At 33.9% G+C, this 16,271-nt stretch overlaps 7 protein-coding genes across 7 annotated transcripts; 4 read left to right on the forward strand and 3 right to left on the reverse strand.

Annotated features, from left to right (window-relative positions):
* Nucleotides 1-403: 403 nt before the first annotated feature.
* LOC129911880 (probable H/ACA ribonucleoprotein complex subunit 1) lies at nt 404-730 on the reverse strand. Its single transcript, XM_055989869.1, has one exon. It carries the CDS (start codon nt 728-730, stop codon nt 404-406), a length of 327 nt encoding a protein of 108 aa, XP_055845844.1.
* Nucleotides 731-1,226: 496 nt separating this feature from the next.
* Nucleotides 1,227-1,547, forward strand: LOC129911885 (probable H/ACA ribonucleoprotein complex subunit 1). The gene has a single exon (XM_055989882.1). The coding sequence runs from the start codon at nt 1,227-1,229 to the stop codon at nt 1,545-1,547; it is 321 nt and encodes a 106-aa protein (XP_055845857.1).
* A 1,869-nt stretch (nt 1,548-3,416) lies between these two features.
* On the reverse strand, nt 3,417-3,692 carry LOC129911891 (acanthoscurrin-2-like). The gene has a single exon (XM_055989895.1). It carries the CDS (start codon nt 3,690-3,692, stop codon nt 3,417-3,419), a length of 276 nt encoding a protein of 91 aa, XP_055845870.1.
* A 511-nt stretch (nt 3,693-4,203) lies between these two features.
* LOC129911900 (acanthoscurrin-2-like) lies at nt 4,204-4,479 on the forward strand. The gene has a single exon (XM_055989905.1). The coding sequence runs from the start codon at nt 4,204-4,206 to the stop codon at nt 4,477-4,479; it is 276 nt and encodes a 91-aa protein (XP_055845880.1).
* A 1,452-nt stretch (nt 4,480-5,931) lies between these two features.
* LOC129911908 (ATP-dependent RNA helicase glh-2-like) lies at nt 5,932-6,525 on the reverse strand. Its single transcript, XM_055989918.1, has one exon. The coding sequence runs from the start codon at nt 6,523-6,525 to the stop codon at nt 5,932-5,934; it is 594 nt and encodes a 197-aa protein (XP_055845893.1).
* A 2,828-nt stretch (nt 6,526-9,353) lies between these two features.
* Nucleotides 9,354-9,704, forward strand: LOC129911916 (uncharacterized). Its single transcript, XM_055989928.1, has one exon. The coding sequence runs from the start codon at nt 9,354-9,356 to the stop codon at nt 9,702-9,704; it is 351 nt and encodes a 116-aa protein (XP_055845903.1).
* A 1,989-nt stretch (nt 9,705-11,693) lies between these two features.
* LOC129911922 (dermokine-like) lies at nt 11,694-12,937 on the forward strand. Its single transcript, XM_055989943.1, has 2 exons — nt 11,694-12,871; nt 12,922-12,937. Exons 1-2 carry the CDS (start codon nt 11,694-11,696, stop codon nt 12,935-12,937), a joined length of 1,194 nt encoding a protein of 397 aa, XP_055845918.1.
* Nucleotides 12,938-16,271: the final 3,334 nt, after the last annotated feature.

Here is a 16,271-nt window from a genome sequence, read left to right on the forward strand (position 1 = left end):
CTTGCTCACCGCCAGACAGCTTTTTTTGGAGGTCGTCTAGGAGATCTACTACAAAAATAACGGAACCCAATATTTTTTTAAATACACAACGAATTCTTTTTATACATTAAATTTGCTATAGGGATATGTATTCTTTATGTTTGTATAATGAAATGCCTCTTCACAAAAAATCCGCAAAAAAGAACGTTTTTTCGCACTTACAACTAGATATAACCCCTTAAACAGACCTATTTTCAGTTAGGACACATTATAATAATTCTTGCATATCTTTGAGTAAGTACAAACACATAAATGTTTCTTTTTAATCCAGCATTTATTTGAATAGAACGTATTTTTAAAATTTAATTGCAATATTATTGTGAAGAATCGAGGTAAGTTTTGAAAAATTCAAATTAATCCAGAATTAACGGCCAAATCCTGATCCCAAACCTCCGAGCCCACCAAGTCCTCCCTGACCGCCTTGTTGTCCCTGACCACCTTGTTGTCCCTGTCCGCCTTGTCCTTGTCCACCTTGTCCTTGACCACCAGCTAATCCACCAAGTCCACCAGGTTCACCATCATAAAATAAATTTAAAGTAAGTACGGGTTGTTCCGGTTGTGTTTGAGGTTGCGGTTGCGGTTGCGTTTGCTGTTGTTGTTGCTGTTGCCTCTTAACACGAGCACCTTCTGAATTTACTTGAAGGCATGCAAGGATCAAGAAGAGCATAGCAAAAGTAAAAAACGAACGCATCTTGTTATTGGTTTTCTAAAGAAATGCACAAGCTTGAGGAATTATGGTTTGAAAGTGATGATGGTTCTAAATTTGGAACTGTTTATATACCCTGAAATGCATTTAATTTTGCTAAAGTTTAGAAGAGGAAAATTGAAATTTTGTTCCAGCCCAGTGAATTTGATCCAAGAATTGCATTCCACTTAATAATGATTAATAAATCCAACCTTACCCACAAACAAGTTCTATTATTCTAATTCTACCAAATAACAACGCTCAACACATTAATCAGTAATGTATTTGCAACAGTATTTAATTGTTTAATTTGTCAATCAAATGATCTGTTATTTCTTTAATTGTCATAAAATTATTTATTGTTTGTCTTTCTTAAAATTTTAGCATAATCAAACTGACATGTATTTCAGAGTATATAAGCAGTTTCAAATTTAGAACCATCATCAGTCTCAAACCACAATTCCTCAAGTTTGTGCATTACTTTAGAAAAACAAATAACAAGATGCGTTCGTTTTTGACATTTGCTATGATCTTTTTGGTCCTTGCATGCCTTCAAGCAAATTCAGAAGGTGGTCGTGTTAAGAGGCAACAACAACAACAAGAACAAACGCAACCACAACCACAACCGGAACGACCCTTACTTACTTTAAATGTATTTTATGATGGTGAACCTGGTGCACTTGGTGGATTAGCTGGTGGTCAAGGACAAGGTGGACAAGGACAAGGCGGACAAGGACAAGGTGGACAAGGAGGTCAAGGGCAACAAGGCGGTCAGGGAGGACTTGGTGGACTCGGAGGTTTGGGATCAGGATTTGGCCGTTAATTCTGGATTTATTTGAATTTTTCAAAATTTACCTCGATTCCTCGCTAAAATATTGCAATTTAATTTTAATAAAACGTTCTTATCAGTTCAAATAAATATTTTTTAATTGACAATAAATCACTTATGACTTTTTACAATATCAAAGGCATTCAAGACCCTAATTCTACTAATTTAAGAGAGGTTATAAGGGTAATTCCTAATATTATGCGAAACGCAGTCATTGCTGATAGAGTCCATTTATACACAAAAGAAAAAAGTATACTTCTTCTTTAACCGAATATATTGCTTGGTTTCAAATGTAAAATACATAAACATAACGCAGAGATAATTTTTCAATTCATTTTGGTCATACGAATTCATGAGAATCAACAAGAACAAACATTTATAAGAAATTATTTATCAGAGTTCGGTGATTTCAAATAATTTTCTCGTCTAAAACTATAGCTTTTCAGAAGCATATATGTAGATGTAAATTAGCAAGTTCTTTATGTAAAAGAAAACTTATGTGCCAAAACAGTTCTTTTAAGAGCTAAAAATTTAATTTCGAAAATGATTTAAGTTCCATTTGCAAAGTTTCAGACGCATTTTGGACGCGTTTTGGAAGCGTTTCAGGCGCGTTTTTGACACATTTTGGAATCTTTTCAGAAGCGTTTTGGACGCGTTTCAGACGCGTTTTGGACGCGTTTTGGATGCGTTTTGGGCGCGTTTGGGACGCGTTTTGAACGCATTTTGGACGCGTTTTGGGATCGTTTTGGGCGCGTTTTGAACGCGTTACCGACGCGTTTTGGACGCATTTTGAACGCGCTTTGGACGCGTTTTGAACGCGTTTTGGGCACGTTTTGGACGCGTTTCAGGCGCGTTTTGGACGCATTTTGGGCGCGTTTTGGACGCATTTTGAACGCGTTTTGGACACGTTTCAGACGTGATTCGGACGCGTTTTGGACACGTTTTGGGCGCGTTTTGGAAGCATGTACTACGCGTTTTGGTAGAAAGCAGAATTCCTTAATAATTTGTATCTAAACTTAATTTCAAACGGGTAGTTGGTTTTTTGCAGTCGGCCCGAATAACAATTTTGGTTGTATTGCGCTACACTTTCCTCGTTAAAAAACGTGAAACTCAAAAATTTGTTTTGCAAAAACAAATTAAATACTAAAACTTTGAACACCGATTTGTTTTCTGCAAAATTAGTTTAGGTTACTTAAAAATCAGCAAACAAATTTTAAGGATTTTGAATTTTTTTCGTATATTGAAAGCTAAATTTTGAACTAACTTGCATTAACAAAATATTGAATGTTTCCAAAAGTGTTGAGCTACAATTTGGGGTTAACCCTTAAAAAAAAAACTACTGAAAAAAAAATAAATAAAATAAAAACAGTATTTTTTTCAAAATTTTTCCACTCTCCGAGCAGTTCGGAAATGCATTTTTTAAATTAAAAATTGAAATACAAAATTACCCATAAAAATGTACCTACAAGATTGATTTTGTACCACTACAAATTAGCATTTAACTAGCTACAATTTCTGAGATAATATAAATTTTTCTCTAATTCCTCCACAAGGGATCTATGCCAAAGTAAGGAACTTAATAATATGCAATAATTTTGTGGATCTTCGATCTCAAGCCAAACCTATCTGGGTCTAAGATTTCGAACATGCTACTCACACTATGAAGGCTTTTAAGCATCCAAGTGGCAAAAATAAAATTTAAATTAAAGTACGAGTGATTAAAATAAAAAGTTTTTGTCGCTTTTTTTAATCAAATAGGTACATATTATATTTCAACAAGACATTTCAATATTTCCAAATAAAATACAATACTTAACATTAATAGAATTGAAATTAATAAGAAAATCCAAACAAATCCAAGAATTAACGGCCCCAACCACCGCCACCAATTCCAGAGCTACCACCAATGCCACCACCAAGACCACCACCAAATGGGCTGCTCTGAGGACGGCCTCCAGTACCGATTCCAGAGTTGCCACCAATTCCTCCGCCAAGTCCTCCGCCACCAGCACCTCCGCGGCCGAGACTCAAATTCAATCCTAATTGCCTCTTTGCTCGAGAGCCTTGTTCCTCTTCAGCATTAACTTTAAGACATGCCAGGACCAAAAATACGATAGCAAAAGTTAAGGAAGAACGCATCTTGTTTTGAATTTTTGAAATGTACAAACTTGACGAATTGTAGTTTGAAACTGATGATGGTTCCAAATTTTGATTACTTTTATACTCTGAAATACATCCTAGTATTTTATGCTTAAATCTTTTTCAAAACAATAAAATTATTTATTGCAAATCAAGAACAAACTCAATCAATAAAATTACAGTTGCACCAAATATTGATGAATTTTTCACTAAAGCTTGATTCTTAGTTCACTAGAATAAGTTTAATGGAACTTGTTTAACTTTAATTCAGTTTTATCTAATTAGTCACCCAAAAAAGTATCAATCTTCTTTGAATGCATTAATCAATAAATTGTTGCAACTGTTATTTGTTAAGTAGTAAAACTTTTTAATTGTTTGTCAAAAGGATTTCAGCATCAAATACTAGCTTGAAATTCGGGTATAAAAGAAGTCCCAATTCGTTACCATCATCAGTTTCAAACGACAATTTGTCAAGTTTGTACATTTCTTTAGAAACAAAAAAAAAATCAAGATGCGTTTTTTCTTTACTTTTGCTATTGTATTTTTGGTCCTGGCGTGTCTTCAAGTTAATGCTGAAGAAAAACAAGGCTCCCGATCAAAGAGACAATTAGGATTGAATTTGAGTCTTGGCCGTGGAGGTGCTGGTGGCGGAGGACTTGGCGGAGGAATTGGTGGCAACTCTGGAATCGGTACTGGAGGTCGTCCTCAGAGCAGCCCATTTGGTGGTGGTCTTGGTGGTGGCATTGGTGGTAGCTCTGGAATCGGTGGCGGTGGTTGGGGCCGTTAATTCCTGGATTTATTTGGATTTTTTTTTACTCGTAACTTCAAGACTATTCAAAAATATTGTATTTTAATTGGAAATATTGGAATATCTTGTTGAAATATAAAATTTTATTTAAAAAAAACAACAAAGCCTTTTTATTTTTATTATTTATAAAAATTTACTCTTTACCCTTCAATTTTACAGAACATCCATGTTTTATGATACAAAAATATTAAATTTCAACAAATCTTGTATTGGATCTAGAAATGTAAAACAAGTTTTAAATTTAAATAAAATATTGATGTTGCCCAAATTTTCATAGAAACTACCCTAACATTTTTAACAGTGTGAAATTTTCTAAATCATCATCAAGATGTTTCTTAATCTTATAGCAAATATTAGGTTTTTTTGTTTATTGAGATAAATTAAGTAAATAAAAAATATTAAAGTTTATTTTAGCGCTTAATGTTTTTCTATTATGCAAACAAACAGATGTTTTTTTGTTTTTCGGTTATGGTGATTATGATTGTTTATCACAAAAATTTTTTTTTTTAACTAAGCAATTTAAAAAAAAAATCAACACCAATTTTAGGGAAATTGTTAGGTATAAAAAGAATTAAAACTTAGAAGTTTTTATCATAGTTATTTCAAAAACAAAACTTTATCACTGAAAAAAAAAAATCAAAATCTTTCGTATCCCCATAGTTTTAAACTTTTAATGTGTAGTACACTTTCTGATTAAAAGATAATTTTCTTCAAAATTTACAGACAAATTACAAAGATATGACCATTTTTGTAACGATCAATATTTTCGACTTTTTCTGTTATTTTTTGAGTTTTTGTCAATAACTTTAAAAGCAAGCCGAATTTGAAAATTATTATTAAGTAATTTTTTGTAGATAATTAAATTCAATATTAATATGTGTCCTTTTAAAAAAATTTTAAACTAAAATATTGTATAAGACTTAGAAAAACTATTCAAAAAAGGGAAAAAAATGTTTTGATGTTTTTACAAAATGGTCTATTTTTATCCTTTGAGAATTAATAGATATTGAACATGATAAAAAAGAAAAGAAGATACTATATCTTTCAACAAAAATTAAATACGGCTAAAATTGGATAAAAAATGTACTTTCAAAATCAACTGTTTTTGTTCTTCAATTCAAATTCTGAAGTTACAATTTTGTATGGAAATGTTCGTTCTTGTTGATTCTCATCAATTCGTATGACCAAATCATATGGTAATATTTCATTACCAAAATGCAATATAGGCAATAGAACACCACAAATTAGTTAAGTAAAGGGAAAATAATAAAAATAATCACATTTTCATTTATATTAATATTTTATTTTTAAAATTTTTTTCAGCTGAACCAAATTATAGCCTCCAATTCAGGACAATAATGCTTAAGTATTAATTAGTAAGTGTGAGAAGAGTGTTGAAACAAATGTCAAATTTGAAAAAAAGATCGAAAATTAACGACCGAATCCAAGTCCACCGAGTCCCCAAGGAAATCCATTTCCTTGACCAAATCCTCCATTATTGAAACCATTTTGCCCTGCTCCAAATCCGTTTTGCCCAGTCCCAAGCCCGCTTTGTCCAGGTCCAAACCCCGTTTGTCCATTTCCGAACCCACTGTTTCCAGGTCCAAACCCCGCTTGTCCAGTTGAAAAACCCGATTGAGCAGTGCCAAACCCCGCTTGTCCAGATCCGAAACCACCTTGTCCATTTGCGACTTGCCCATTTCCAAGTCCGACCTGTCCATTTCCCAGTCCAACTTGTCCATTGCCAAATCCAGTCTGTCCATTTCCAGGCCCTGCTTGACCATTTCCATATCCATTTTGTGGATTTCCAAAACCACTTGAAATACCTCCAAACCCACCTTGGTTGCCTCCGATAGTACCGCCTTGTCCACCACCAAATCCATTTTGACCATTCTGTCCACCACCACCATAAAACAATTGCAATCCAAGTCCTATTTGTCTCTTAGGTCGGGGATCATCTTTAGCATTCACTTGGAACTGGAAATATGCCAGGATTAAAACAAAGACAGTCAAGACAAAACGCATTTTTTATTATAAAATATCCAATCTTAAAGAATAGTAATGTGAAACTATTTTTATTTGAAGAAGTTTCATCCTTTTTATAGTTTGAAACTTATGTATGTTCTGTCATTAAGTTAAGCAATCCGAAATAAAATAGATAAAATCTCAGTTGAACTTTTGATTTTGATTTATTGGTCTAGGAATTTGATTTTTTTTTTCTTAAATTAGAATTAGATAAATAGAACATGTTTAAAGTTTATAGTTCAATTCAAAAAGTTGTCTATTTGAATAATACGTATATGTATTTTTTTTTTTTTTAGAAAATATGTGTCGAAACATTTGAATTATATTAAATTAAAAGTCTCTACAAAGCCTTATGGTTTCAGTTTTACAATAGATTAGATTAGATATAGTCTACTTTTAAGTGCAGGATCGCACCAAACATTGATCTTCTCTCACCGAATGTCATGAGTGCAATTTTCAGTGTGCAATACATTGAACACATATCCTGGCAGGAGTCAGAGTTGCCATGTTTTTTTTCTGCATTTTGACAGGTGGTGGGTGTAAGGAGTCCCTTGAACCATAACCAAGGTAATTTGAATTTCCTGATATAAGTGTTTGCAAAAAAATCTTTATTTTTAAATTTCCTTCAAATCCATCGAGTGAGACATCAAAATAAAGGTATCTTTAGGCTCTATTAATTTTTACTGAAAATTTTCTTGGATGTTTGATTGTTGATTTATTTGCATCCAAACATCTGCTGACTAACAACTTCTCGAAACAAGTTTTGGTAAACTACGTTCACAGTTAACTGGGTATGCATTTATGTAAAAGAATTACTTATTAAAAAAAAATCAAACGGTACCTACCCCTACCCCTTGCCAAAAAAAAAGGATTTTAAAATTTTTCTAAAATCCCCTCAAGTGAAATATCAAAAAACAGGTCTCTTTTAGCAATTTTCATAATTGAAAACCAAAAGTGTCTTATAGGCCCTGCCCCTGACATAGCTATTTCCAACCAACATTTTTTTCTATTTTTTTTACGTCCCGAAGCCGATACTTTTTGACCAAAGTCTCGAAATTGGTTATGAATTAAAGATATGAGTCCAAATCAACAGGCATGTGCATTCAGGTAAAATTACAAACCTTCACAGAGAAAATAGACCACATAAAATAGAACAAAAATAATATGATCTCTCTATGGTTTTCATCCAAGAAGGAAACCTTATTTAAACAATCGGGTTTTTCTTATTGTTTTAAAATCTGCACTTGAAGGGTTTTGAAAAGAAAAAAAAACGACAACCAGGCCGAGAATCGAACTGGAGACTTCAAATCATTAGTCGCCCACCTTACCACCTGAACCAAACCAATATGAAAATATTGATCGCGATTTTTGTTTTAGTGCCAAGTTGCAAAAAAAATGAACTTTTCACTCAATAAGATTTTCTCTATAAAAATAATAAGAAATATTTATAAAAAAAACCTTATTAATCGTTGCTTTTAATAAGATTTTTTTATAAAACATATGAGCGGTAAAACAATATGGCAATCTGTTAGTTTTTAGGTGGTCATATTTTTCTCTGTGTTTTTGTTTGGATTTTCTCTTATGGTTAAAGCTCAACGAGAAATTAGGTAAAATTTAATATTTGATATTTTTGATAAAAAATGAATTTAAAAAAAAATTGAATAATTTTAATAATTTTATTTATCTATACAAATTTTCTAACAATTTTCAAAAAAAAAAATTGGTATGCTATTTTTAAGAAAATATTATTCAACACATAAAAACGAAATTTCCATAAAATTCATCAACCTATTTTAAAAAATTGATTCTTCAAAAAAAAAAATTGAAATAATTTTTAAAAATCCAAAAATTTAAAAAAAATTTCATTTAACGATTGTTTAAACGTTTCTGTATACAAATTTTGATCGAAACCTGCTTCGTCCTTTACGTGAAACTCATAAATAAAAAAAACTGTTCTATGGCAGGTACAGTTAATCACGGTACGAAAAATATTTTCCTTATTCATTTTTAAAGGAATTTTTTTTGTTTTACACTACACACAAAAATTTTAATCAAAATCGCTCCAGTACTTTAAGATGGAGCTCAAGGAAAACACAGACGGACAGACAGACAGAATTGCCGGAGCCACTTTTTTTGGCATTCTCCATCATCGTAATATCATGTAAAATTGTAATCTCAAGTTTGATTTTTTCCCAATCCTAAACGGCTTGGGTGTAAGTAATTCTAACAAAACTCATCTGTGTTCACCAAATTTCGAGGTAAAATTTACGAATCAATCCCAGTACTTACTTTGAATACCAAACAAAAGTGTTTGAGTATTATCTAATCTCAAATTTATTCCTTAATACTACATATTTAATTGGTAAATAATTTGTCATTTTAGATTTTCTATATAGATCAATTTCCAATAAAAATGTATTTTTATTTTTTTTTTTCTACTTCGATTTTATCTTAATACGATCTTAATTCTTAATCCAGTGATACCTATGCATTTCGATTTTTGATTTAGCTGTGACAAACAATTAATTAGAGGATATAGTAATCAAATAAAAACAGTATTAACATGCATTTATTTGGTCAAACTAGTTCTTTTAATATGATACGAATTGACTTAGATTTTATGTATCCAAATCATACTTAAATTTGCTGTGTCATTTTATTTCAATATACTTTCTCGCTAATAAAATATTTATTGTTTAAAAGAAATCAAAACTTAACTAAGAGTTTTTTGAAATAATATAAAAGAAATGTTAATTTTTTGAATAACATCAGTCTCAGAACAAAGTTACTTGAGTTACTACAATCTTATTGGAAAATAAACAAACAAAATGCGATTTGTATTCACCATTGCTGTAGCCATTTTGGTTTTGACATACTTTGGAGCAAACGCTGAAGATGATGCCATTTTTCGAGCAAAGAGACAAACTCTTGGATTGAATTTATTCTTTAATCATTTAGGAGCTGGAGGACAAGGTAGTGGACAAGGTGCTGGACAAGGTGGTCAACAAGGTAATCAACAAGGTGGTCAACAAGGTGGTGGACAAGGACAAGGTGGTTCTCAAGGACAAGGTGGTCAAGGACAAGGACCAAGTCCCAATCAATTCGGAATTGGAGGACTAGGCGGCGGTGGTGTTGGTGGCGGTGGTCTTGGTGGAGGAATCGGAGGATTTGGTCGTTAATTTCTCAACTTTTGATATACATTTTTTTGTTTTGATTTATTTAATTTGATAACAAAAGAAAAATAAATTAAAACTTTTTTAAAATTATTGCTGCATAAAAGAATTGTTTCTATTGCCATTCACAAGAGGAAATAGCGGTCTTTTCTTTTTAATAAGAAAAATATCAAATTTGATCTGCATTTAACGAAATTCTGATTCTAACAGTTAATAACGAATAACCGGTTACTGGTAACAGTTAGGTATTGATATTTCTGCCATCACTAAAATTCAAACATAATTTTTTTATCTTCAGTGGGCAAATAAAGTAAATAATTTAAATATTTACATTTTATGAACGTCAAAAATTTACTGAGTATAATATTTTTTCAACTTAATAACTTTGAACTTAAAAGATTGACGTAATTGCTGCTTTCCAAATATTTAGTTATGTTTTAAGATTTAAGTTTTATTTCTATTAGTTCAAGACAAATAGATAACTTCTTTAAAGAAAAATAAGTTATAAATGAAAGACAAATTTTATTTTTTATGAAAAAAACTATGTATTTATTTGCATTTCGTCTGGTATGAAAAGATAAGATATGAAAGAGTAGCAAGTACTTTGAGATTGGAACCAAAAATCATGGATAAAAGGGTGATTTTTTTTTAATTACAAAAAAAATGTATGGGATACCCTAATGCCTAATGTAATTTGGTGATAATGTTACAATTGGGATAGAATCCAAGAAAAAAATTCTCATGCTATAATTTTTAGTGGAAAGGCTTCACAAAAAAAACACCCTTTCACCGAAAAAAATCGGTTCATTTTTAGCTCCAAATACACTAAAGTTCTTAACGAATGATTGGCTATTGGGGTAATACTTCTTCGAAGAAAAAAACACCTTTTCACACAAAATTATTTTTAGGGTCTCTTTAAATTTGGTTTCTTTCCCAAATAAACGTTATTACCAAATTACATTAGGGTGAGCCATAATTTTCTTTTTGTTTTTATAGCATAGACACTTGAGATTCTATTTTAAAAATTGTAAAAATGAAAAAATTGCTATTTCGTATTTAATTCATGATTCCTATACGATACCAACAGAAAATTCAACATTTTTTTCATATTTTCCAGAAAAAAACACACTTTTACCTGAAATATTTTGATAGACTGCTTAGATTTTTGGCTTTTGTCGCAAATGAAACATTTTACTAATTTTAATTATGTATCATTTTTGTCTCAGTTTAGTTGATACAAATTTTGAATTTCTACTTTCCTTTAAAAAGAAACACCCTTTCATTCAGGATAATTTTTGTACACTCTTTAGACTCTTAGTTCTTTTAACAAACGAAACTTTTTCTCCAAGTTCAAAAAGAAACAAAATTTATGTCAGCTGTTATGGAACTTTTCTCACACATTACTTGGCTCTAAAAAAAACACCCTCTTCTTTTTATAAATATGCTTTTCGTTTTATTTTTTCAAAAACAGTTCACTTTCTGAAGTTGTTTTAAAATTTCTTGCGACCACCCAGTCGTTGTGATTTATCCATTGGCATAAAAATGCATGGACAAGAAAACCGAGCTATTTTAACTTTATACGCTTGATCTTTATTACAATTAGGATTAACATATTTAGTTAATACTTCGTTATCTGAAATTTATTGCCTTAAAAGTCTAATATTCAAATTGTACTATTATTTTACGTCAGCAAAATTTAAAAAATATTTGTATATTTACCGAAACTTAAACTATAAGTCTATATTTACTTAACAATATCTGTTATTAAAACAATAACATTTTGGTAGATAAATACATTTAAAAAAATTCCACTATTGTTTTTTTTTAGATATGGAATATTTGTTTTTAAGTTTATAAAAATTTTCCAAAGTTTAATCTGAAAAGCAAATAAACAACCGTTTTTTCGGTATAAAAGGAGTAGATTTTTTGTCAAATACCAACAGTTTACCGTAACAATTCTTAGAGTTTGTTTCAGTTTAAAAATAAAAAAATTAAATGCGTTTTTTTCAATCAAGTACAGTGCTAGTTTTAGTTCTTGCGTTCTTCCAAGTAAATGCTTTAAGCCTTTTTGGAAATTCTAGAGGACATGGTGAACAAGCAAGTGGACTTCTTTCCATTGAACTATTAGGTAATGAAGGAGTCACTGGATTGACACAGGGGGTTGGTGGACAAGCCAGTGGAAGTGCTCAAGGTGGAGGTGTCCAAGGGATCAGTGGATCTGTTGATGGAGCTACTGGGCAAGCAATTGAAAGTGCTCAAGGAGTTGCTGATCAAGCTCAAAAATCTGCTGGGGGAACAATTCAACAAGCAGTTGGAAGTGTTCAAGGTGCCGCTGGACAAGCAGTTGAAACTGCTGGAAATGGCATTAAATCAGCATCAGATGTTGCTACACAATTAAGTGGAAGTGCTCAAGAATCCGCTCAAGAAGCTAGTGAACAAGCAATTGGAACTGGTGATCAAATAATTGGAAGCTCTCACGGAATTGCTGGATCATCTGGACAATCAAGTGAAGGTACCCAAGGACCAGCTGGACAATTAATTGGCGGTGCTCAAGGACCAGTTCAAGGAGTCGGTCCTCAATCTGGTGGATCACCTGCACAATCAAATGGAGGTGCTCAAAGACCTAACAGACAACCTCAAGGATCCGTTCCACAACAAGGTGGATCATTTGGACAATCCGCTGGACAGTTAACTAATGGTGCTCAAGGACCTGTGCAAGGACTCGTTCCTCAATCAGGTGGATCATCTGCACCATCAAATGGAGGTGCTCAAAGACCTAACAGACAACCTCAAGGATCCGTTCCACAACAAGGTGGATCATTTGGACAATCCGCTGGACAATTAACTAATGGTGCTCAAGGACCTGTGCAAGGACTCGTTGCTCAATCAGGTGGATCATCTGCACCATCAAATGGAGGTGCTCAAAGACCTAACAGACAACCTCAAGGATCCGTTCCACAACAAGGTGGATCATTTTTACAATCCGCTGGACAATTAACTAATGGTGCTCAAGGACCTGTGCAAGGACTCGTTGCTCAATCAGGTGGATCATCTGTACCATCAAATGGAGGTGCTCAAAGACCTAACAGACAACCTCAAGGATCCGTTCCACAACAAGGTGGATCATTTGGACAATCCGCTGGACAATTAACTAATGGTGCTCAAGGACCTGTGCAAGGACTCGGTCCTCAATCAGGTGGATCATCTGCACCATCAAATGGAGGTACTCAAAGACCTAACAGACAACCTCAAGGATCCGTTCCACAACAAGGTGGATCATTTGGACAATCCGCTGGACAATTAACTAATGGTGCTCAAGGACCTGTGCAAGGACTCGTTGCTCAATCAGGTGGATCACCTGCACCATCAAATGGAGGTGCTCAAAGACCTAACAGACAACCTCAAGGATCCGTACCACAACAAGGTGGATCATTTGGACAATCCGCTGGACAATTAACTAATGGTGCTCAGGGACCAGTGCAAGGACTCGTTGCTCAATCAGGTGGATCATCTGCACCATCAAATGGAGGTGCTCCAAGACCCAATAGACAACCTCAAAGATCCGTTCCACAACAAGGTGGATCATTTGGACAATCCGCTGGACAATTAACTAATGGTGCTCAAGGACCTGTGCAAGGACTCGTCCCTCAATCAGATGGATCATCTGCACCATCAAATGGAGGTGCTCAAAGACCTAACAGACAACCTCAAGGATCCGTTCCACAACAAGGTGGATCATTTGGACAATCCGCTGGACAATTAACTAATGGTGCTCAGGGACCAGTGCAAGGACTCGTTGCTCAATCAGGTGGATCATCTGCACCATCAAATGGAGGTGCTCCAAGACCCAATAGACAACCTCAAGGATCCGTTCCACAACAAGGTGGATCATTTGGACAATCCGCTGGACAATTAACTAATGGTGCTCAGGGACCAGTGCAAGGACTCGTTGCTCAATCAGGTGGATCATCTGCACCATCAAATGGAGGTGCTCCAAGACCCAATAGACAACCTCAAGGATCCGTTCCACAACAAGGTGGATCATTTGGACAATCCGCTGGACAATTAACTAATAGTGCTCAAGGACCTGTGCAAGGACTTGTTGCTCAATCAGGTGGATCACCTGCACCATCAAATGGAGGTGCTCAAAGACCTAACAGACAACCTCAAGGATCCGTTCCACAACAAGGTGGATCATTTGGACAATCCGCTGGACAATTAACTAATGGTGCTCAGGGACCAGTGCAAGGACTCGTTGCTCAATCAGTTGGATCATCTGCACCATCAAATGGAGGTGCTCAAAGACCTAACAGACAACCTCAAGGATCCGTTCCACAACAAGGTGGATCATTTGGACAATCCGCTGGACAATTAACTAATGGTGCTCAGGGACCAGTGCAAGGACTCGTTGCTCAATCAGTTGGATCATCTGCACCATCAAATGGAGGTGCTCAAAGACCTAACAGACAACCTCAAGGATCCGTTCCACAACAAGGTGGATCATTTGGACAATCCGCTGGACAATTAACTAATGGTGCTCAAGGACCTGTGCAAGGACTCGTTGCTCAATCAGGTGGATCATCTGCACCATCAAATGGAGGTGCTCAAAGACCTAACAGACAACCTCAAGGATCCGTTCCACAACAAGGTGGATCATTTGGACAATCCCCTGGACAATCAACTAATGGTGCTCAAGGACCTGTCCAAGGACTCGTTCCTCAATCAGGTGGATCATCTGCACCATCAAATGGAGGTGCTCAAAGACCTAACAGACAACCTCAAGGATCCGTTCCACAACAAGGTGGATCATCTGAACAGTCAAGTGAAGGTGCTCAAGGGCCCGTTGGACAAACAAGTGGACTCGGTGGACAGTCAGGTGGTTCATTTGGACAATCTATTGAAACTGCTCAAGGACTCGTTGGACAATCAGGTGGATCTTCCGGACAATCAAGTCAAGGTGCTCAACAAACTGAAGGATTCGGTCAACAAGTAACTGGAACTGCTGGACAAGTTGGTGAAATTCTTCAAGGACAAGCTCAAGGTGCTGTCTCACAAGCAGGTGGAGCTGTTCAAGGAGCCGCTGGTCAAGCAAATGAAGTAACACATACCGGTGGACTTATTAATTTAAGTATACTTTAAACTCATCTATAAAAGTCTTACTAACAAAAAAATACTTTGCATTGTATATACAAATTTTCGTTTTTTTTTCCTTATGTATGAATTTTTTTTTTAATCAATAAAAAATAAGATATTAAATTTAAAATGTTGAGGAGGCTCTTTTAATTTGAAGATTTGAAGAAACAAACGGAATGCATGAAATAATAAGGTTTATTTCGAAAAAAAAATTAGTTCTTACAAATTAATATCAATATTTTTTTGAAAGAAAAATTAAAGATGAAAGAGAACTTAACGACCCATTCCAGGTCTTGGAAGTCCACCAAATCCAGGCACATTAAGTCCACCGCGAAGGCCTGCATTAACACCAACTCCACCAATATTTACTCCACCACCAACTCCGGCATTAATTCCACTACCACTTTGTCCTCCTTGTGGGCCAACAGGACCACCAGATTGCTGTCCACTTTTATCCCCATCCAAATCCAAGAAAAGAGTCAAATGCCTTTTTGCTCGAGTATCAGCTTCATCTTCAGCATTCACTTGATTGAATGCCATCAGGACTACAACGACTATAGCGAATGTTGTAAAGGAACGCATCTTGTTATTGACCCTCGAATCAATTGAAACTTTATGAAGTGCAATGTGAAACTGTTGATAATTGGTAAATTGTACAACCTTTTTATATGATCAAATGAAGAAATAAAAAATAATTAACTGAACTTTAAAATTGCTTTAGATACATACATATGTCAAAAAGCAATACGATATGATTTTAAATCAAACATAAAATTGAAATTACCAATTAGGCATTGTATATTATGTACCCAAATCCCAAATATCGATTAATTTTTTTTTTCAAAGATACATTTTTCTAAATTACCATAACACAATTGATGTTACAAACATTTATCACTTAATAAAGTTTCTAAAACCAGTTAGTTTAATTATTAAATAATTAAGTGTTAACTGTTGAAACAAGACGGGTATAATGATTGATTTTTTTCATTAAAAGATTTAAATCAAGTGCAATTACTCCACACACCCACTTTCTTATATCGTCGCCTCAGAATTGTTTTGTCGTATACGCCAATTTTGGAATTTTGGGAAATCGCATTTTAAGGTTTGAGCTTTTATAAAAAAAAAAACTGGCCGATAGATTTTTTTCAATTTTTAATAGAATATTTTGTGCGATATTTTCTTCATATTTATGTTGTCAAAATTGTCACATCTATTTTAGTTTTCAAATTATCAAGGTTTTTATCCAAAATCAGTTTGTCGTAAACGCCACCAAAATCAACTTTTTTTCCATCCCATACACGTACGACAAAGTAGACGCACGTACGACATTCCAATATTAAAAAATAAATAAAAACATTTTCACAGTTCGTTTTTATTTATTAATTAAACATTTAAAAAAATAGTTTCTTATTACATAGAAGTAGTATTGGTTTGACT

Source organism: Episyrphus balteatus, chromosome 1, assembly GCF_945859705.1.
Source record: "Episyrphus balteatus chromosome 1, idEpiBalt1.1, whole genome shotgun sequence".
NCBI lineage: Eukaryota > Metazoa > Arthropoda > Insecta > Diptera > Syrphidae > Episyrphus > Episyrphus balteatus.